Here is a 22,081-nt window from a genome sequence, read left to right as displayed (position 1 = left end):
GACGACGACGCCGCCCCCGACGCCCACACGGCCACCCCACGCCGCGGCCGCAGCCGCCGGGCCCCCAAGGCCACCATGAAGAAGGAGGTGTGCTCCGTGGCCTTCCTCAAGGCCGTTTTCGCTGAGTTCCTGGCCACCCTCATCTTCGTCTTCTTCGGCCTGGGTTCGGCTCTCAAGTGGCCATCGGCGCTGCCGTCCATCCTGCAGATCGCCATGGCCTTTGGCCTGGCTATAGGTACTCTGGCCCAGGCCCTCGGGCCCGTCAGTGGTGGCCACATCAACCCGGCCATCACCCTGGCCCTCCTCGTTGGCAACCAGATCTCGCTGCTCAGGGCTCTCTTCTACGTGGCAGCCCAGCTGGTGGGCGCCATTGCTGGGGCAGGCATCCTCTACGGGCTGGCACCACAAAATGCCCGGGGCAACCTGGCCGTCAACGCGGTGAGTGCCCACGCGGTTGAGGAGGGGTGGTCAGCGGCGCTGGGGGGTTCACTCGGGACCAGAACTGTCCTTTGTCACGTCTTGAGAGTGGGTGTAACCGAGTGCGCCAGGCACATCCCGGTGGTCATGAAGACCAGGACAACGAACTCTCCCGGCAACCTGTCTTCCTTCCTGCTGGCCACCCTTGTGCATTTCTTCTGCCTGTTCCCCTCCAGCTGCTTCACTTGGCCCCTTCCTGGTGCTTGCTGCCCCTTCTTCTGTCTTGCCTTTGCTTTCTTGTTCCCTTGGGCCCCTCACCTCTCTGGCTGCACCTCAGTGGAGCAGTTGGAATGGAAGCACCTGAGAAATGAGTTGGAACTCCTGTTTGGGATGACCCTGGCTTCTCCATACTTCATTTTTTTTTTTTATCCCCATCCATTACACCAAGATGGCCATACCATCTGGAGATGGCCATGACACCCAGGTGCCGTGGGATTACATTTAGAAACCATTCTGTGACCCCTCTGGTGTAGTAGCAGTGCATAGCGGCCTCTGTGGCGTCCCCCTCTCCTCACCCCTGCTCCTGCCCCCTGCTGCCTTCCTGCTTCTGCAGCCCCAGAATCATCCCCCTGTCCCATGCAAACTGGGTTCATTAATCAAACACAGAGGAGGATTTTCGTGGCCATTGTCAAGCTGTGAGTCAGCCACACTGGAGAGACGGGTTTGAGGTTGGCACCAGCCAGCGGGTCAGGCACGGGTAGGAGGCCGGGGGCAGTTTGCAATAAGCAAACTGGGCAGCTGCCCACAGGAGGGAGGGTAAATGCCAGCTCGTGGAGGCTGGGGGTTGGGCAGAGCCGTTGACAGGACAGCGTCCAGGAAAAAGCTCCCTTGACGTTCTGTTCTGCCCTTTGGCTTCAGGCCTGAGCCTCAAGTGTGTGTGTGTGTGTGTGTGTGTGTGTGCTCGTGGGCTTGTAAGCACAGTCTCTTCAGTAAATAATCTCACAGAGGTGGCTTGGCTTCCAGATTCACTGAAGTTCTAGGTGTCCCTGGAGAAGGAAAGCTCTGCCCGCCCCCCTCCACCCCCAGCTCCCAGCCCCAGCTATCAAGTCTAAAAGCAACAGGGTCCTGACTCACTTTCCCCTTGCAGCTCAACAACAACACATCAGCAGGCCAGGCCGTGGTGGTCGAGCTGATCCTGACCTTCCAGCTGGCCCTCTGCATCTTCTCCTCCACGGACTCCCGCCGCACCAGCCCTGTGGGCTCTCCAGCCCTGTCCATTGGCCTGTCTGTCACGCTGGGCCACCTCGTGGGGGTGAGTGGTGTTGTCACTTAGGTGGGACACTCTGTGGCGGAGCCACTCAAATAAATGGAGTCCCTGGAACAGTGTCCCTTCCAATCTGATGAGACCCACTATTATTTGAAACTTGGTCTTGGGGTTGCTGATCTCTGGCTTCATTTAGCCCCCAGACTTGATCCCCTAACATTTTCAAAAGATGGGAAAAAGGGAAAGATGGGGTGAGGTCAGGGAATAAAGCCTGTGAAGAAGATGGCGAAGGGCTGGGAAGGTGGCTCAGTGGTAGAGCGCTTGCCTTGCATGCCTGAGGCCCTGGATTCGATTCCTCAGCACCACATAAGCAAAAAAGAAAAAACCGGAAGTGGTACTGTGGCTCAAGTGGTAGAGCGCTAGCCTTGAGCTGAAGAGCTGAGGGACAGCACCCAGGCCCAGAGTTCAGGCCCCACGACTGGACCAAAAAAAAAAAAAAAGAAGCTGGAGAAGAGAGGAGGGCAGGGGTAGGGGCCCATGATTAAGTGGACAGCCAGCTTCCAAGAAGGGAAAGGTCATCAGCCTCGGATTCAGGAGTCTTGAGTTGGAGAGCTGGTTGACCAATGGGCTACTGTATGTCCCTGGGAGTCCTGGTTCTATGGGCATCTATGGGGACATATTGCCCTCCTCACTGTTGTCCCTCTCTGTCCAGATCTACTTCACCGGCTGCTCCATGAACCCAGCCCGCTCTTTCGGTCCCGCAGTGGTCATGAAGCGGTTCAGCCCCTCGCACTGGGTGAGTCTAGGTCCTCCCCTGGCTTCCATGAGAGCCTGGAAACTTAGCAGTGGCGGAGAACAGAGACTAGACTTCCTGGATGATATGGGCCCAGAGTTGGTGAACCTGGGATCTGGAGAAAGAAAGGAACACAGAAAGGAAATGCAGCCAGAAAAGGGGAAGTTATCTGGCCTGAGATCCTGGGGACAAGGAGCCCCAAGGCAGAAGGCACTATCTACTACTCTAGGGAAGGGGATCTGGACTGTCTCTAGCAGTACAGATCTTTGCTGAACTCCCCATTTTTTCCTGTCCTTCTGTGCATCTGTGTGTCTGTCTTCTCCGTGATTTCTCTATCTGTCCCTGTAGAGGGGTTGGAAGAATGTGCCTGTGAGTCTGTCCCTCGGGACAGTCCTCCTTTGAGAGGAGCTATCCTGAAGTGAAGGGGAGAGTTTTCTCCATCTCCATCTGTCCCCTTCTGAAAGTTCACTGCTTCTCTTTAGGTTGGTATTGGAGGGGCCTATCAGCCCTGGACTCTGCCTCCCTGAGAGGTCTGCATGTCAGGGAGTCAGCAATGGCAGTGGGCCATTGGTGGTTCTATTAGAGAGTCTTTCCCTCTGAAGGCCTGGAAGTCTGTATGTCTGTCACCTCTTAGAATCCCATGAGTCTGTTGTCTGGTGGGGAAGGCTGTGGTGGGCCTGGGGCTCAGCCTTTGACCTCGTTGGTTCTGTCCCCTCAGGTCTTCTGGGTGGGGCCCATCGTGGGAGCCATCCTGGCTGCCATCCTTTACTTCTACCTGCTCTTCCCCACCTCCCTGAGCCTCAGCGAGCGTGTGGCCGTCATCAAGGGCACCTATGAACCTGAAGAGGACTGGGAGGAGCATCGGGAGGAGAGGAAAAAGACCATAGAGCTCACTGCCCACTGACCAGCATCCGACAGGGGCCGGCCCCTCAGCCCCTGAACCACAGGAGAAAGAGAAGAAAACTGACAGCAACATGTCCTCCCCTCACCATTGGTCTTCTTGGCTGGGGAAGGGGTGCTGGCTTCCCAGACTCCACAGCTAGAAATGGAAGCCCAACCGCAATGGGACACTTGGGTGAGGGCCAGGGGCTGGGGGCTGGTGGGGGCAGGGTCTCTCTGGGACAGGGCAGACTGTGCTGCCATATGGTCAGAGATTGTGAGCACCGGGCCAAGCTTGCAGGCCGCCCAGGGCCAGGTGGGAAAGAGATGGCTGCCGTCTTCTTCCCTGGCACCCAACCTGGCACCTTAAGATCTGGGCAGGCACACACAGGGGGACCCTCCTCCCTTTTCAACGAGAGACAGACTGGTTCATTGAATGCCACTTTATTTATTTCTGGTCAAGGATATGAGGGGTGGGGCTGCTAATATTTGGCTTGGGGAGCTTCCCAATAAACTGCTGCTCTTTATATTCTGCCTTCGCACCTCTCTAGAAGCCTCTGGGGACACTCTGGCCTGATACTTCTCCCCTTTGGGATCCCATACTGACGCCCCTGACACACAATGATCTTCTCCATAGGGTACAAAAGCCCTCCAAGAAGAGAGGGAGGCTGAGGCTAGAAGAGGCAGCAGTGGGGAGAGAGAAGAGCAAATATGGAAAGAGGAGAGGCCAGGAAGGAAGGGTCACCCAAGTCACCCCTCCCTCCTCAGCAATGTCAAGTCCCACCACTTGAGGAGGTGTGGCAGACAAGGTGTAGGAGAGGGGAACCAACTGCAACCCCTCGAGATGCCAAGGACGTGACCAGGCAGGATCCACCACACACACATCTGTGACGGGCACAGTCTTCAGCTCCCGTCTCTGCATATCAGGATTTCACAAAGGTGACATTCGAGCCACGCACTAGCGGCTCACACCTGTAATCCCAGCAATTTGGGAGGCTGAGATCTGAGGATCATAGTTCGAAGCCAGCTTGGATAGGAAGCTCTGTGAGACTCTTATGTCCAATTGACCCGCAGAAAGCTGGAGCTGTGGCTCACGTGGTAAAACACTAGCCTTGAGCAACAAAAGCTTAAGGACAGTGCCTAGGCATTGAGCTCAAGCCTCTAGGGACACACACACACACACACACACACACACACACACACACACACGCATGCACGAGCACGTGTGACATGTTGGGAGTCTGTGTCTTGGGGTTGCAACTCCTGTGTTCCCACAAAAGCCACTTCTGGCACCATCCTGCTGCAAGTCTCCTCTCTCCTGACTGCCCTCCGTGTCCCTTGTCCTACAGTCTCTCCTCTGCCCTTGCCTGCTCTTGGCTCGTTGTCACCAAAACTTCTCAGAAAGCCTCGCTAACCTCTCTGAGCCACTGTCTCTTCATAGGAATCAGATGAGGTAAGGAAGCGAGGTACCTGGCACTTGCTGGCTCTTTATCGGGAAAAGTGCACAGGTCAACCAAATGAGCAGCTCAGGCCACAGCCGAGGGTCACTTATAGTCTGAAGGAGAGGCAGCTGACAAAGTTGGGTAACAAGCTCTTTGGGCTTTACTTACACCCTCTGTAAAGCAGGAATACTTTGACCTACCTCATGGGTTGCTGTGGGGAGAAAATGAGACCGTGTCAGGGGGCAAGAAGGGAGGGTACCTGTCAAGTGCTCGTTGCATGGTGTTGAACGAAATCAGCAGAGCCCTGCGTTCAAACCCCAGGACCAGTTGGAGATGCAACTCAAGTGGCAGACCGACAGCTAAGCAAGCAAAATGAGCAAATGTGAGACCCTGAGTTCTAATCCCAGTACTTCTGAGAGAGACAGAGACAGAGACAGAGAAACAGAGACAGAGAGACCAGCCTGGGCTTGTGGCCACGGCTGCTCAGGGACCTCTGTAATGAAAACCTCCCCTTTGCTCTTCAGTTTTGCTCCAACAGGTCAGAAAGATGTCCTGAGGAAGGACTTGAAAAAATGCAGACGGGGCTGGGAAGGTGGCTCAGTGGTAAAGCACTTGCCTTGCATGCCTGAGGCCCTGGGTTCGATTCCTCAGCACCACATAAGCAAAAAGAAAAAAGCCGGAAGTGGCGCTCCTTGAGCTGAAGAGCTGAGGGACAGTGCCCAGGCCCAGACTTCCAGCCCCACAACTGGACCCCCCCCCCAAAAAAAATAAATTAGAAAAAATGCAGGGCTGGGAAGTTGGCTCAGTGGTAGAGTGCTTGCCTTGCATGCCTGAGGCCCTGGGTTCGATTCCTCAGCACCACATAAGCAAAAAGAAAAAAGCCAGAAGTGGTGCTGTGGCTCCAGTGGTAGAGCGCTAGCCTTGAGCTGTAGAGCTGAGGGACAATGCTCAGGCCCAGAGTTCAGGCCCCACAACCGGACCCAAAAAAAAAAAGAAAAGAAAAAATGCAGACGTAGGCTAGCCAGTCCAGACCACCCTGTCCTCTTCCAAACCGTAGTCTAGGGTCTGTGAGCAGAAGCTTCAATCTCCCTCCCTCCCCCCGCCAGCCTGCCAGCCTGGGGCTTCCTGTGAATGCCAAAGGAGGGCCCCTCACCCTCTGTGATCTCATCTTCACCTCTAGATTTCCAGCAGCTGCTCCAGCCTGGGGAGCCTGGTTGCAAGCACCAGTTTGGGCCAGCAGGGGGAGGCCTACCCCACCAAATCCACAGCATGCATTCTCTCTTCCTGAGTCCTGGGGCTGGGCTCTTGCCAAGTGGGGGTGGCGCTGGGTGCTGAGGGTCTTGAGGACCATAGTAGGGTTGCGGGTGCTGCCAAGTTTGGACCTGCCATAGTCTCTCAGACGTGGGTCTCCTTGGGCTACCAGGAAGCAGTAGGTTCATAGTCCAGCCCATCAGGGCAAACAGAAGGGAACCCTTGCCCCTCAAATCTTCGAAGGCTCAGGTTAAGGGCATAGTGGTGACTGGCCTCTGTCTTCTGCTCAGCAACGTATATTCCTTTCTATGACAGGAGATGTGATAGGGTGAACAGTTGGCCAATGAGATAAACCCTCCAGATGGGTGGGGCATCCAGGCACAAGGAGTTACCAGCCTTGAACTTCCTGCTGTTGACATTGGCGCTGCCCACTGGCTGAGTCCAAAGAGGACAAAGTCCTGGTCATTGGAGCTGTTTAGCCAGCAGGGGGCACTGTGCTTCCATGCCTGATCTTCCATGAGCCAACAAAGACCTGAGCACATGAGCACACTGCACACTAACCCTGTCTGCTTTATCTCTTGGGCCCCTGCTCCTAGCCACACACTGACCTTCAGTTATGCCCAAGGGGCTGCATCTTCGGGCTGTGTCCCTTCCCTTGGCATAATCATGACACTCCTGGTGTGCCCTGTGGCAGGACCACAGGGAACCATACCTATAGACCTAGCTTCACATGTCCTCAGGCACACGCGCGTGCAGTCATGCCTCAGCATGCACAAGCTAAGACCCTTCTCAGACGTTCTGAACTTCCTCAAGACAGAGTCCAAAAAGAGCCTAGATGCTCCCTTTGGAGGCATCTGACACCCTTCAAGGTGAATGAGGAAGACAGGAGATCCAGGGGGAGCCAGGTTCCATGAGGGACAAGTGGACCTGGTAACATGATACAGAGATGGAAGAGGACCAGGACTAAAGAAAATAGACACAGGGTGGCTGTTTTGATAGACGGACAGAAGAAGAGATTGCTGGGAGAATTAAGTATCTCAGCTTTGGCTCCCTTCTCTGTTAAACTCAACCTTTCTACTTTGTAGGGGGCAGAGAGATCGTGGATAGGAAGCCACCTCAAGCTCTTTCCCTTATCATGTTTGTTTGTTTTGGTTTTTGTTTTTTGTCAGTCAAGGGGCTTGAACTCAGGGCCTGAGTGCTGTCCTTGAGCTTTTTGTTTCTTTTGTCTTTTCCTTTTTGGTACTGGAGCTCGAACCCAGAATGCTGTACTTGCTAGGCAAGCGCTTTGCCACTGAGCTACATCCCAGCCCTGTCCTTGAGCTTTTTAATTCAAGGCTAGTGTTCTACCACTTTGAGCCACAAAGCCACTTCCAGTTTTCTGGTGGCTAATTGAGGATAAGAATCTCATCGACTTTCCTTCTCCAGGCTGGCTTTGAACCATGATCCTCAGATCTCAGCTTCCTGAGTATCTAGGATTACAGTCATGAACCACAGATGCCTGGCTCTTGTCATTTATTATTTTCTCCTTCTTTCCCTCCCTCTAACTTCTCAAGCCCTGTGAGGGTCCTAGTCAGAGTTCACACTGACTGGCAGCCACCACAGACAGCCGGGCATGGGGCCTTGGCTAAATGCCATGAGTAAGTTCACAGTTTGGCATTGGAATCCAGGAATGGCTGGGTCCAGAAAAGTGTTGGCTGAGACAAGCAAAACCAGGCTGGTGCAAGTCCTGATCAACGCCCACCTGCCCTCAGGGGGTAAAGGACCTTGTCTCAGGCCAAATAGAGGCCATGTCTAGCTGGGGCAAAGAGCTGTCACTGAGCGTAATGCTTGGGACTCTAGGGACAGTGCAGGGCTATAGTTACTGTCAGTCCTGGGCCTGCCTTAGCAACCAACACCTTCTCATCCTGCCGTCTCTCACAGCAGTCTTCTTAGAGGGAGAGGAGAGTTACAATCCAAATGGTGAACATTGTACTCCTGGAAGCACTTTCTTGGCATGAGCACATTTACCACCATCGTGCAAACAGGTGGTAGTTGTCCCCATTTTATAAGCAAAGATCCTGAGGCCACAGCCATTAAGCAAGTCAGGAGCACAATCTACATGGCCCTCTAGCCAGCATGGTCTTAGGGACAGTGAAGATATGTAGTGTAGGAACACAGGAATGTCGTGTGATCTGAGAACCCAATAGGAAAGCTAATGGACACAGTTATTCTGGGAGAAATGATAAAGAGCTGGACTGGGCCTGTGGCAAATTGGGACAGGAAGGGGTGTCAAATGTGAGAGATAATATCCCGGAACCTGGCCACATATTGCGAGGAGGTGGAAGGAAAGGGAAGCATGGGGATCGTCCCTATAACAGCCACAGGAACTGTATGGGGCTGGAGTCCTGGAAAGAGGCCCAGAGCCTGTGGAAGATATGGAGGCCACAGGCGCAGGTAGTTTCATGGCGAGTGAGCAGAGTAATGGGCCAGAAGCGGACAGAAGCTGAGCTTAAGGGTGAGCCAGTGGGAGACACCCTGAGTCTCGAGTCTGGGTGGAAAGACCCTCCAAATGGGCCATGCCTCATAAGTAGGCCAGGAGAAACTTCAAGAATCTAAAGACAGTCAGAAGCACACATGGAAGCCAAAGAGGAAGCACAGAAGCTGACGGCTCTCAAGCCAAGATCTTATCCATGATTACCCAGGCACGGTCCTGGGAAGAAATTGGAGGGAGTGGGGGAGAGAGGGAGGGAGACAGAAAGGGCCAAGAACAGATTCCAGTCTCTCAACAGTCAAGGGAGGCAAGGCACAGGACCCCAGGAAAAAAATGCCTCTTCTTCAAAGATACGGGCAGCCTGGGAGGCCCAGGCAAGGTGTGTGGGGGAGGGAAGGTAGGAGAAGCCTTGCTGGTAGCCTGGCTTCCTGGGTAGGATGAGAGGCCTAGTTGGTGTGATACTGCAAGAAAGCCAGAGGTGCTGGATGCTGGTGGCTCCTGCCTGTAATCCTAGCTACTCAGCCAGAGCAACAGGGTGCTAAAGGAAAGCGGGGAAAGCTTGAAGAACGTCATGAGAAAGAGGTGACTGGAGACCGTGGAAGGATTGCTGAGCGGGACTGCAGCCTCTGCTGAGGACAGAGACCTTACACTGAGGCAGCAGCCTGCATGGCTGGCCAGTTTCTCCAGCAGGGCCCAGCAGCACAGATGGGGTCGAGAGGTGTGGAGGAGAATGCGAATGGAGTCATAATGAGAAGAGAGCCAGAAGCCAAGAACTAGTAACAATGTGTACTGAGTGAGATGCCAGGGGTCCTCTGGGGGAGGGCAGGGTGAAGCCAGGACAGCTGGAAGAATGGATGTGGGAAGGTAAGATGGTTTGGTTTGGGGGTTTTCTTTATACTGGGCATTTTGTTTTATCTTTGGGTGTGTATGCTGGTCCTGGGGCTTGAACTCAGGGCCTAAGCACTTGTCCCTGAAATTTTTTAGTCAAGGCCAGTGATCTGTCACTGAGTCACTGTTCCACTTCTGGCTTCTTTTTGAGGGGGGAGGTGGGAGAGGGGTACCAAATTGGAGATAAGGGTCTCATGCCTTTCCTGTCCAGGCTGGCTTTGAACCATGATCTTCAGCTCTCAGCCTCCTGAGTAACTAGGATTATAGATAGGAGCTCCTGGGACCCAGCTTGGGTTTGAGACAAAGTATTGCCTTGTAGTTCAGGCTGGTCTTGAACTCTTAATCCTCTTACCCCTGCCTCCTGAGTGCTGGGATTAAAGGCATGAGCCAATGTGCTTGGCTAGGTGAGGGTAATTTTACTGGGACTGAAATGGGGGAAGAATTGAGTAGGAGTCATGCAAACAAAGTAAATGGCAGATACTCTTGAAGGAGAGGTGAAAGTCTGCTCCAGGAGAGCTAGGTGGGCCAGAAGGCAATGGACAAGACAAGGAAAAGGACCAAGGGTGGGAGGAGGAGCAGGATCACAGAGGACCTGGTTGAGCCAAGCTAGGAAGTCCCAGATGGGATGGCAGGGATTTTAGCAGGGAGCGGCAGGATTTGCTTTGTGTTTTGGAAAGATCACACCAGCTGCAGTGTGGAGAATTGATTGGAGCAGTGCATGGGGGTGGAGAGACTGCTAAGGGCATAGCCAAGACGTGTGCAGGACTCAAAAATCAGCAGGGTGGGGGAAAGAGGGAGGAAGGAAAGGAGCCATGGACCACCAACTGAGTGCAAGACAAGAGGGTGTCTACCTTAAGAAAGACCAAAGTTGGGGAGCCTGAAGACAGCCCAGTGACAAGGAGTAGGTATGGCTTGGGAGGAGGTCAGGGTCCCCCCCCACCTACCATGTGGACATGATTTTACTGGCTCTGAAGCCCTCCTCCCCCTCCTCCTCCTCCCCTTCCTCCTCCTCTTCTTCCTTCTCCTCCCCCTCCTCCTCCTCTTCTTCCTCCTCCTCTCCCTACTCCTCCTCCTCTTCTTCCTCCTCCTCTCCCTACTCCTCCTCCTCTTCTTCCTCCTCCTCCCCCTCCTCCTCCTCCTCCTCCCCCTCCTCTTCCTCCTCTTCCTCCTCCTCCTTCTCCTCCTTCCCCTCTTTCTCCTTCTTCTTCTCTTCTTTCTTCTTCTATCTGATTTTCATTGTCTCTAAGTAATTTTACAAAGGAGTTGTCATTCAACAAAGCAGTTTATGAATACAGTGTATCTTGGTTGCAGCTTCTGAAAGGGAACACCTTTGAGAAAATGTCTTCCTATACTGTTGGGAGTATAAGTGGAAAGCCTACGCATAGATAACCTTAGGGCCAGCATAGCTACAAAAATGGATAACAGTGTGTATGTGCATGTGCACACTTGTGCACATATGTGCATGTACTAGGGCTTAAACTCAGGGCCTGGGTGCTACCCCTGAGCTTTTATATTCAAGTCTAGTGTTCTACCACTTGAGCCACAGCTCTCCTTTCTAGTTTTTTTGTTTTGGTGGTTAATTGGAGATGAGTCTCACAAGCCTTCCTGCTCAGGTTGGCTTTGAACTGTGACCCCTCCAGATTTTAGCCTCCTGAGTAGCTAGGATGATAGGCATGAGCCACAGGTGCCCAGCTTAAAAATGGAGAAGCTTTGAGGGAAGGCAGACAGAGGCAGAAGAGGTGAGGGAAAGGAATGGAAATTTCCACCAGGACACAGTAGAGTTACCCACTGCCACATTGGCAGCTGGCACAGTTTAAATTACTGTGGAATGAACCCCTCCTCTACTGTCCCTTTCGGTACTCGCTCCCCCCATGCAAATCCATGTCCTTAGTGAAGTTGGTTCTATTCACATCCACGATCAGCAAGTGGGGTTGTAAGTGGGAATAAGGGAGAGAGCTTAATTTCACATCTGGGTTTCAAGGATGCAGGATCTGCTCAGCTCACTGAGAGGCAAAACCTGGAGGCACTTGGGGGGGAGGGGAAAGGAGGCTTTAGTTAAGTGAGCAGGAGTCCCTGTAGAGGCTCCAGCCTTGGACTTCGGGAACTGTATGAACTTGCTCTCCCTAAGCAGACAGGGACCAGTGACTCGTCTACAACTCATTGCCTGTCCCTCTATTGCAGCTTGAGTTTGGTCGATCTTGGGAAGTTCCAGGTCAGTGCTCTGGCCCCGTCCTGTCAGGTGAGCTCAGGGTGGAGCAGACATGTGAGCACCCCTCCTCCTATCCCCACCTATTCATAACCCCATCCCATCCACAACCCCCTGCCAATCGGAGCAGCTGGGTGGAGGAGCTGCATGCAGGACCAGCAAAGACAGCCAGGAGTCTTGCAGAGACAAGAGACATCGGGAAAAACAGAGGATCAGAGCGGAGAGGCGCAGAGGCTAGGCCCTTCAAGAAACCGAGGTGACAGCCAAGGTACAAGGTGTGGGGACATGGAGCCACTGCGCAGCAGGATTTGCATGTTGGTGAGCAGGCTTTGGACCGTCATCAGCAAGGCTCTGTTTGCAGAGTTCCTGGCCACAGGGCTGTACGTGTTCTTTGGCGTGGGTTCAGTCCTGCGGTGGCCCTCAGCACTTCCCTCTGTGCTACAAATTGCCATCACCTTCAACCTGGCCACTGCCACAGCCGTGCAGGTCTCTTGGAAGACAAGCGGGGCCCATGCCAACCCTGCTGTGACACTGGCCTTCCTCGTGGGCTCCTATATCTCTCTGCCCCGGGCTATGGCCTACGTAGCTGCCCAGCTCACAGGGGCTACAGTGGGGGCTGCTCTGCTCTATGGGCTCACACCCGGAAACGTCCGAGGGACCCTGGGGATCAATGTGGTAAGTACTAGAAGGATGTGTGCAGGCAAGTACGCAGGGGCGTGTGTCAGGGTCCACAGGAGGAAAAGCCACGTGGGTGTTAAGACCCAGGCCAGAGAAGAGGGAATGAATGGAGAAGCCTACAATTCAGCCACATGCTTGATGCTCTAAGCTGAGCACTGGACCCCAGAGGAATCATACTTTAGCTCTCTTCTAGGCTGAATAGGAGAGAAATGTGGTATAAGGAACAGATAGAGAAGGGAGAAGCCATGGGAAGGGGAAATCGAAGGACTAGTCATCTCAAAGCAGGTGTGGCTGAAGGAGGGCTGGAACTGACGGGTCACAGAAGTGGCCTCTGCTTCATTTGGTTTCCCCCTGCAGTTCTACCTCAGAGCCTCTGCTCCTCCATCTTCCCTGGCCTTACTCCCTTTCTCCCTACTCACCTAATCAGGCCTGTCCTCTCCTAGTCTGAAGCTCCTACCTCCCCTCTGACGGGATGGAAAAGCTGCTGCTACATGAATCTATTACACAGAGCTCCCTAGGTCTTAGAGCTGGGCTCTGGGAGGTATTACATGATTGCTGTTGAGGAAACCAGGCTCGTGGGATTCACCACACTGTGGACAGAGCCCTTATCCACTCCAGTGTAACTTCCTCTGCCAAGGTCCATAACAGCACCTCCACTGGCCAGGCGGTGGCAGTAGAGCTGATTCTGACCCTGCAGCTAGTGCTCTGTGTCTTTGCTTCTACGGACAATCGTCATGCAAGAGGCTCTCCAGCCGCCATGATCGGGACCTCTGTGGCTTTGGGTCACCTCATTGGGGTAAGGGGCTAAAGGACATGAATACACGGGAGGGTCCTCCTTGGGTGAACTAGTGGGCACAGACACAGAAAGTGTCTCGTCCTGAGTCCCTCAATGCCTTGGGACCACAGCAGTGTCTGGATCTCCAGCTCCTGGATACAGTGAGGTAGGGAGGGGCCTCTAAGGCAGGGCAAGGGGACTGTCTTCTCCCAGGATGCCTCAAGTCTCTCCACATGCTGCTCCTGCACTTGCTCTCCAGATCTACTTCACTGGCTGCTCTATGAACCCAGCGCGCTCCTTTGGTCCTGCTGTCATCGTGGGAAAGTTCACAGTGCACTGGGTGAGACTCTCGGCCATGGGAAAGGGGGAAGAAAGAGATTAACAGAAATAATAATGGTTAATAGAGATAAGAAGGTCAGGGAAGCTGGGTGCTGGTGGCTCACACCTGTAATCCTAGCTACTCAGGAGGCTGAAATCTGAGGATCATAGTTCAAAGCTAACTCAGACAGAAAAGTCCATGCGACTCTTATCTCCAATTAATCACCCAAAAAAAGACCCCCAAAACAAAACAGAGATGGAACTATGGTTCAAGTGGTAGAGTACTAGTCTTGAATACAAAAGCTCTGGAACAGTGCCCAGGGTCTGAATTCAAGCTTCAGGATGAAGGAAGGAAGGAAGGAAGGAAGGAAGGAAGGAAGGAAGGAAGGAAGGGAGGGAGGGAGGGAGGGAGGGAGGGAGAGGGGGAGGGGGGGAGGCAGGGATAGAGGGGCTGGGAATGTGGCTTAGTGGTAGAGTGCTTGCCTAGCATGCATGAAGCCCTGGATTCTATTCCTCAGTACCACATAAACAGAAAAAAATGGAAGTAGTGTTGTAGCTCAAGTGGTATAGAGTGCTAGCCTTGAGCAAAAGAAGCTCAGGGACAGAGCCCATGCCTTGAGTTCAAGCCCCAGGACTGGCAAAACAGAAAAGAAAAAGGGAGGGAGGGAGGGAGAGAGGGAGGAAAGGAGAAAGGAGAGAGAAGTGGAGCTGTGTCTCAAAATGATAGAGCACTAACCTTGAACAAAAAGAGTTCAGGGACAGTGGCCAGGCCTTGACTTCAAGCCTCACAGCTGACCAAAAAAAATTAAATTAAAAATTTGAAGGGAGTGAAAGAAAGAAGGAAGAGGAAAAAGGGAATTAGAGATGGCAGGTTTACCAGTAAGTGTCCAGAGACTTGGGAAGATAAACCCCTGGCTTGACCATTTAGACCTGGAAATGGAAGTTTCCTAATTGAGGAAGGCCAGAGCGAATATCCTGGTTTATATATTACATCCTTTCCAGCTCTGATCGCATGTGGTACCCAGTGGACTGACAAGAAATAGGACATGGCAGGAGCTGCAGCCTTGTCCCAGCCTTTATATTCTGTTTCCTTCTGCACTTTCTCCAGCTGGACCAATTTTCAAACTTGAATAAAGAAAAAGACGAACAGAAATAGACACACACACACACACACATACACACACACACACACACACACACACACACACACACACCAGCAGCAGAGATAGAAATGGCAAGAGCTAGAACTTGGCTGAAACAAGGGAGGGGAGAGGAAAGAAGCAGGCGTGAGTATGAGAGTAACCTCAGGTCTCCTAGTCCAGGCCATGCCTGAATAGCTGGGCCCCACTCCACAGAAGGTCCTCTCATATCATGGGCCCCGGAATCAAGATTCATGGCTTTCAAATGATCACCTTTAAAGCCAGGCCCCTATGGCTCGTGCCTGTAATCTTAGCTACTCAAGGGGCTGAGATCTGAGGAACACAGTTTAAAGTCAGCCCAGGCAGCAAAGTCTGTGATATTCTTATTGCCAATTAATCAACAAAATGCCAGAAATGGCGTTGTGGCTCAAGTGGTAGAGTGTGGCCTTGAGCATACAAGTCTAGGGACAGCACCCAGACCCTGAATTCAAGTCCTAAGACTAGCACCAAAAATAACAAAACAAAACCCATCACCTTTGAGAGTTCCTGGGAGACTATGTCAACACTAGGAAAGTAGGCAGGCAGGATCCCCAAACCACTCAGATTTGGATAGCTCATGGGAGGGGTATCTACTTGTGTCTCCTCAGATCTTCTGGGTGGGACCCTTGACAGGGGCTGTTCTGGCTTCATTGATCTACAACTTCATCCTGTTCCCTGACACCAAGACCGTGGCCCAGCGACTGGCCATCCTCATGGGTACCACAGCAGAGGAGAAAGTTGTAGAGGTGCAGCCTGAGAAGAAAGACTCCCAGTGTAATTCAGAGGACATCGAAGTGAGCGTGTGACCCAGCATAGCCCTTGGCACCTCAGGCACCATTGTATCACCTGACTTGAGATTTTCCTAGTGGGAAAATTACAAGGAGGAATTACAAGGGCGAATACAGAAGTTGGGACTCTTAGGGTGGGCAGTGGGAAAGAATGTGCCAGCTTCATTCCCTGGCATTACATCCCTGGCCTTCCCTTCCTCCCTCCCTTCCTTGTCTCCCTTTCTTCCTTCCCTCCCTTCATTTTTTTTCTCTTCCTTCCTTGCCTAAGTCCATTTTTTTCCAGTCCTGGGGCTTAAACTCAGGGCCTGGCCACTGTCCCTGAGCTTCTTTTGCTCAAGGCTAACACTCTACCGCTTGAGCCACAGCACCATTTCCAGCTTTTTCTGTTTATGTGGTATTGAGGAATCGAACCCAAGGCTTCATGCATGCTAGGCACTCTACCAGTAAGCTGCCTTCCCAGCCCCCCTCCATTTTGTTTTCTGAGATGGGCCTTGATGCATTGTCCAGGCTAGCCTTGAACTCACAATCCTCCAGACTGTGGGCTCCAGAATGGCTGGGACTACAGGCACACCACTATGCCCAGCTTCTACATTTGTATAGTGAGAGCATGTGGGGTCAAATACACCCAGTTCACTATCCCTAAGCCTTCCTTTTACTAGGGTTCAAAGCAAGAGAGCCAGAGGATGATGATGTCCCCCTTTTTCACACTCAGCTAAACTCCAGTGGAACCCCTGGGCCTCCAAATCCCCATCTTAGGAGAAGATAAATTGGAACCTAGCCAGTCATTCTGTTCCCACTCTGACCAGGGACTCAAGGAATCCCACTTTACCCATCAAGGGAGACCTTGGGGAGCAGGACACAGCTATCTTAGAACTGGGCCCTGGGACAGCCTCAGAGTTCCTCAGTTATTTGTCTGCCCAGGGGGGATGGTTTTAGGGATGTGATTCTCCTGTCAGGCTAGGGGCTTTCTGAACCCTGAGACTGCCCCTCCCAAGAGATCTATGTTCCTCATTTTCCCCACCCTCTTGGGAAAAGCAGACCTAAGGAACCTTTTCTTGGGCTGGCAAAAGAAGGGAGCTTTGGACCAGATAGGCCTTGTCCCAGGTCTGGCTTTCCCTAAGAGTTCATCTGCTCAGACCCAGTGACAGAAACCATCCTGCGGGAGAAACCTCCATCTCCCACTCTCAGTTCATCATAGGACCCGTAAAAGAAGGGATAATTAAGTTCTGAGGATGGTAGGATCATGAGAATGACCCAAGAAACCAATATTCAAGGGTTAAGTACCTCTGAAAGATTCCAGGCATTCAAACTGGTTTGTTATTAAAGGATGCTGGGGCTGGGAAGGTGGCTCAGTGGTAGAGTGCTTGCCTTGCATGCTCGAGGCCCTGGGTTCGATTCCTCAACACCACATAAGCAAAAAGAAAAAAAGCCGGAAGTGGCGCTGTGGCTCAAGTGGTAGAGCACCAGCCTTGAGCTGAAGAGCTGAGGGACAGGGCCCAGGCCCAGAGTTCAGGACCCATGACCGGACCCAAAAAAAAAAAATTTTTTTAAAGGATGCTGTAAATCTATTCTACCTATGATTTGAAGTCCTGTCCGGATTTCTACTTTCCCAGCTATAAAATGGGTGTAATCTTTCCCTCAGGGACAGCTATGAAAATAATGTGATTAAAAAGTACTTTAGGAAGTTAAAATGCTGGTAAAACCACCCCCAATAAATGATGATGATTGTTGCGGTTACCGTAATTATTGGGTTTGAGTACAATTACTGTTGGTAATGGAAGGGCGGAGGGAAGAAGGGAGAGAGGGAGGGAAGATTGCAGGTTTTCATCTACTCACTAGGGACTCTCCCTTCTCTCTTGGGGCTGCTGACCTGGGAGCTTTGTGGCTGTGGGGGTTTGGGGGAGGGACCCTGGAATGAAGAGACAAGCCAATAAAAGTCAGTTCTTCTCATCTCTATGGAGCTCATCACCATGGTACCCTGAGATGCAGCAACCAAATCCATAAAAAAAAAAAAAAAAAAAAAAAAGCTAGGTCCTTTTCCATGATGTTTCCCAAGGGGCTGGAGATGGGGGAAGGGCTGCCAAAAATCTTCCAAGGACAGAACAGCCCTAGCCTGTGACCACTGCAGTAGCTGAGTCTCCAGTGTCTATGGCTCCAGCAGCTGTGCTAGGCATTCTGTACTATTGTCAGTGCTATTCGTCAGTGCTATTCATGTCTCTCCAAGCAGGGTTCCACTCATCCATTTTTGCAATCTTTCAGAGCCCAGGGCTTCCTGTGCCCTTTTATGAGCAGGGACAGCTGGGTATGTGTATGTATATTGTGTGTGCATAAGTGTGTGAAGAGGACATGATTGACGTGCTAAAGGTCACTCATCTCAGTTGCATAGACTCCCAAGGTCTCTAACTCCCAGCTTAGAATTTTCCAAAATAGAGCGGCAGGGGGGCTTATGCAAGCTTCAGCCTCGGGAAGGTAGGAGGCAAGAACTAGAGAGTTGCAGGGGGTGGGGTTCTACCCTAGGCTCTTGAGCTTCTTGACAAATTATCTCTGCATCTCCAGAGCCAAGCACACACCGGGTGCTCAATAAAAGTTTGATGAATGAATGACTGAGGCTGGGTGGCTGGGGAAGGAGAGGATGCAGTAATTGATCAAGAGGAGGAAATGCAGGAGTTACAGCTGCAAATGAGCCAAAATGACAGCAGCTGGGAAGCCTCTGCTTCCAGGCAGGGGCTGGAAGAGGACAGTAGCCAGACATTTGAGTGTCTACTTACCACCCCAGAGCAGCCAGGTCAACCTGGTCCCAGAATTTACAGGACGAAAGGGCAAGGGTAGTTGCCTGAGGGGAAAGAAGGGACTATGTTCACTGATACTTCCTTAGCATTTGTCTTGTCAGGTCAGACTAGAGGAAGAAATTAGCTTCTTGAGAAGTAAGGAATTAGGTTAGATGCTGAAGAGCATCAAAGGTTAGATGCAGAAGCAACCACGTGTTAGTTTCTCCTTCTCTCGAGCCCTTTAATAGGACAGCAGGCCATCTGTTAGGATGAGGGAAGAGCTGGCCTTTGGCGAGCTCAATCTCAGCGGCCCCAGCTGGGAAAGCAGGCTTCACTGCCAAGGACTCTGGGCCTGGTTGGGAGAGGGGGCCTGGAGAGAACAGAGACCCAACCAGAGGACCCTTGGTGTGCACTCCCTGCCTCCCATTTGTCAGGGGAAGTTTTTAATTAATGGTGTGTAATCTGATCTGGCCCTTCTCCCTGCTGAGCACTGCCTTCAATCAGTGGAGCCATCTGCAATTGCAATTCATAATTCTCCCGAAAGGGAGGGGGACCCGGGATGGGTGCCTTGGTGATTAATACAATTAGCCTTTTATGTTGATGATTGTCTTAGCAGGAGCAGATGATGGGAGCCTGGAGCCTAGGTGGTCGCTTCCGATTGGCTGACAGGAAGCCCCTCACCACTGCCCATCCCCACTGCTGGTTTTTAACCTGCTACCAGCAGCCCTCATTGGGAACCAAAACGTGCAAGAGGGAAAAGTCCAAGAAGGGGCCAGGCTCTGGGACACAATTAGCCCCCCAGGACTGACAGAAAAAAATCAGCAGCACAATGATAGATACCTCCACTTCCCAAAGAAAACTCACCTGGACCAGGAAGGTTCTATGCAACAAGGTTGAAAGGAGTAGAGTAAGTGTAGGAATATAAACTGACAGTTTTAGGTAGGGGTGTGTGTGCTGATAGTAGGGCTTGAACTTGGAGCCCTGGATGCTGTCCCTTAGCTTTTTTGCTCAAGGCTGATGCTCTGCCACTTGAGCCACAATTCTACTTCTGGCATTTTTCTAGTTAATTGGAGATGTGTTTCCTGATTTGTCTGCTCAGGCTGGCTCTGAACCAAGATCCTCAGATCTCAACCTCTTGAGTAGCTAGGCTTACAGGCATGTGCCCAACAGCATTGACCATTTAAATACAGGTTCCAGCACTTACCAGCAGAGGAACTTAAGTTAAGGATCCTAAGCCTCAATTTCCTCTACTGGAAAATGAGGCAGTTAAAAAGAGCCAGCTGGGCACCTGTAGCTCACGCTTGTAATCCTAGCTACTCAGGAGGCTGAGCTCTGAGGATCGAGGTTCAAAGCCAGCCCAAGCAGGAAAGTCCATGAGACTCTTATCTCCAATAAACCATTCAGAAAACCAGAAGTGGTGCTGTGGTTCAGGAGGTAGAGCTCCTGCCTTGAGCTGAAGAGCTGAGGGACAATGTCCAGGCCCAGAGTTCAAGCCCCACAACTGACAAAAAACAAAGAGAGATAGAAAGAAATGCATGAGCCATGTTTATTTAGCAAGCTCAGTCACTTAATCACTCCATCAATTACCATCATTACCACAGTGGATTCCATTCCAACCACCATGAGTATGGAAGGCCACTTCCCTTACAGTTTCTACACAGGCCAAGACTGTTACTAGGCATTGCATCCTTACCATACACCTGGCTTAGTAGATTCTCAGTGCACACAAGCAAATGTGTTCAACAAGAAGCAGGGATGGAATCTCAGGGACAAAGAAGAGTCAAAAGTCAAATCCAAGAAAAGAATTAAGAGCCTTCTCATAAAGAAGCAAAGTCCTGAGGTGATTGTAGATGGGAAAGGTAGTTTGGAGAGTTTAGGAAATAAGGGTAAGGAGGCTGAATGGGGTAGTAAGTAAATAAAAAGAAGCATGGCTTTGAGGATTTGCAGTTTCATAGGAAAGTAAATAAAAGTGAGCTAACATCAGAGCTGAGGTTTTAGGTGTAGCTTAGACCAAAGATCACTGTGATCTAAGAGGTCAGGGGATGTGGAAGCAGCTGTTTGGGGTTTTGATGGGAGATTCTTACCAGGTCAGGAGAGGGCCTCACCCCACATTGGCCCTACAACACTGCTCCCAATGACTTATAACAGCATGGGAGAATGCAGGGAACAGGTCCACAGAGAAAAGAGGTTGAGATGAAAAGAATAACAGAGCTGGGCAACAGTGGCTCATATCTATAATCCTAGCTACTCAGGCTAACATCTGAAGATCACAGTTCAAAGCCAGCCCGGGCAGGAAAGTCCATGGCCCTCTTTTTTTTTGGAGGTTCTGGTCGTGGGGCCTGAACTCTGGGCCTGGGCGCTGTCCCTCAGCTCTTCAGCTCAAGGCTAGCACTCTACCACTTGAGCCACAGCGCCACTTCCGGCTTTTTTCTTTTTTGCTTATGTGGTGCTGAGGAATCAAACCCAGGGCCTCTCAGGCATGCAAGGCAAGCGCTCTACCACTGAGCCACCTTCCCAGCCCCTCCATGGCCCTCTTATCTCCAAGAAGTCACCATCTGGGCTGGAAGGTGGCTCAGTGGTAGAGCACTTGCCTTGCATGCATGAGGCCCTGGGTTCAATTCCTTAGCACCACATAAGCAAAAAAGAAAAAAAGCTGGAAGTGGCGCTGTGGCTCAAGTGGTAGAGCGCTAGCCTTGAGTTGAAGAGCTGAGGGATAGCGCCCAGGCCCAGAGTTCAGGCCCCATGACCGGACCCAAAAAAAAAAAAAAAAAGTCACCAAAAAGTTGGAACTAGAGCTGTGGCTCAAGTGGTAGAAAGCTAGCCTTAAGTACACATGCTCAAACTGGGTATCGGGGGCTCATGCCTGTAATCTTAGCTACTCAGGAGGCTGAGATCTGAGGATCCTGATTCAAAGCCAGGCTGGACAGGAAAGTCCATGAGACTCTTATCTTCAATTAACCACCAGCAAACCAGAAGTGGTGTTGAGGCTCAAGTGGTAGAGTGCTCACTTGAGCTGAAGAGCACAAGGACAGGACCCAGGCCCAGAGTTCAAGCCCCATGACCAAAAGAAAAAAAGTACAAATGCTCAGGAACAACACCTAGCTGAGTTCAAGCCCCAGGACATAAAAAAAAAAAAAAGTAAGCAGGAAATACAGGGAACAGGCCTGTAAGACAAGAAAGAGTTTGATATTAGGAGAGCTTTAACCTATAGGTTAGTGCTAGGCCCCAGGAATGTCAGAGAGGAAAACAGGAAGGAAGAGCTAATCAAGATGAAGCATCTGACCAAGCTGTGGGCACTTGGGAGCCGCTGTGGCAGGGGGTCAGCACAGCCAAGATCTGTAATCACTTCTCAGGGAGAGCCATACCAGGGCTCAGTCACATATTTAGCAAAGCTGAGGAGGCAGGACGTGGTTAGTAATGGAGGTTTACAGGAGTCCAAAGGCACTAATTAATAGGCTGCAGCTAATCGACAAAAAAAAGGGGGGGAAATGAAAAGCAATGTTTCAGAGCTTTGATTAAGGCAGATAAAGGGGCAGTGATTGTCAGAGAAGAGGGAGAGGAGATCAGAGACAGGAGCAAGAACCAGGAACTCACACCCTAGTCCCGTGAACACCTGAAAGAAGGCTTAGCCTGTGATCAGAGAAGTCAGAATGATAGTCAAAGGTGTCTGAATCTGGAGCTACAGGCTGGATATGCTTCTTCCATCTGGGAAAATGTTCCTAGTCCCTTTCAACCTGCCGTGTTTGCTCTGAATTCCAGCTTTGTGACATGATCTCTGAAACTCTAGGACTTCGGTTTACTCCTGAGCTCCTACATAAGCTGGGCCCACCTTTATCCACCTTCCTCCTTGGCCACTGAGCACCTGTCCAAACAAGAAGACCTTCTTATTTTTATTTTTGGGTCCAGTCGTGGGGCCTGAACTCTGGGCCTGGGCGCTGTCCCTCAGCTCTTCAGCTCAAGGCTAGC

General features: G+C 51.6%; 2 protein-coding genes across 2 annotated transcripts; both read left to right on the top strand.

Moving 5' to 3' along the window:
* The first annotated feature begins 11 nt into the window (after positions 1-11).
* Positions 12-3,378, top strand: Aqp5 (aquaporin 5). The gene is made up of 4 exons (XM_013018761.1): positions 12-438; positions 1,565-1,729; positions 2,394-2,477; positions 3,193-3,378. The coding sequence occupies exons 1-4, from the start codon at positions 76-78 to the stop codon at positions 3,376-3,378; spliced, it is 798 nt and encodes a 265-aa protein (XP_012874215.1). The 5' UTR covers positions 12-75.
* An 8,381-nt stretch (positions 3,379-11,759) lies between these two features.
* On the top strand, positions 11,760-15,559 carry Aqp6 (aquaporin 6, kidney specific). Its single transcript, XM_013018750.1, has 4 exons — positions 11,760-12,285; positions 12,926-13,084; positions 13,323-13,403; positions 15,168-15,559. Exons 1-4 carry the CDS (start codon positions 11,896-11,898, stop codon positions 15,363-15,365), a joined length of 828 nt encoding a protein of 275 aa, XP_012874204.1. The 5' UTR covers positions 11,760-11,895; the 3' UTR covers positions 15,366-15,559.
* Positions 15,560-22,081: the final 6,522 nt, after the last annotated feature.

This window comes from Dipodomys ordii, unplaced genomic scaffold (genome assembly GCF_000151885.1).
Source record: "Dipodomys ordii isolate 6190 unplaced genomic scaffold, Dord_2.0 Scaffold42, whole genome shotgun sequence".
NCBI lineage: Eukaryota > Metazoa > Chordata > Mammalia > Rodentia > Heteromyidae > Dipodomys > Dipodomys ordii.
The sequence above is the reverse complement of the archived record's forward strand: the minus strand, read 5'-3'. Positions and strand labels throughout refer to the sequence as shown.

Coding starts and splice junctions, on each gene's coding strand:
- Aqp5 (XM_013018761.1), top strand. CDS start 76: ATGAAGAAGGAGGTGTGCTCCGTGGCCTTCCTCAAGGCCGTTTTCGCT. Junction 439..1,564: donor GCAACCTGGCCGTCAACGCG/GTGAGTGCCCAC, acceptor TTCCCCTTGCAG/CTCAACAACAACACATCAGC. Junction 1,730..2,393: donor CGCTGGGCCACCTCGTGGGG/GTGAGTGGTGTT, acceptor CTCTCTGTCCAG/ATCTACTTCACCGGCTGCTC.
- Aqp6 (XM_013018750.1), top strand. CDS start 11,896: ATGGAGCCACTGCGCAGCAGGATTTGCATGTTGGTGAGCAGGCTTTGG. Junction 12,286..12,925: donor GGACCCTGGGGATCAATGTG/GTAAGTACTAGA, acceptor TCCTCTGCCAAG/GTCCATAACAGCACCTCCAC. Junction 13,404..15,167: donor GAAAGTTCACAGTGCACTGG/GTGAGACTCTCG, acceptor GTGTCTCCTCAG/ATCTTCTGGGTGGGACCCTT.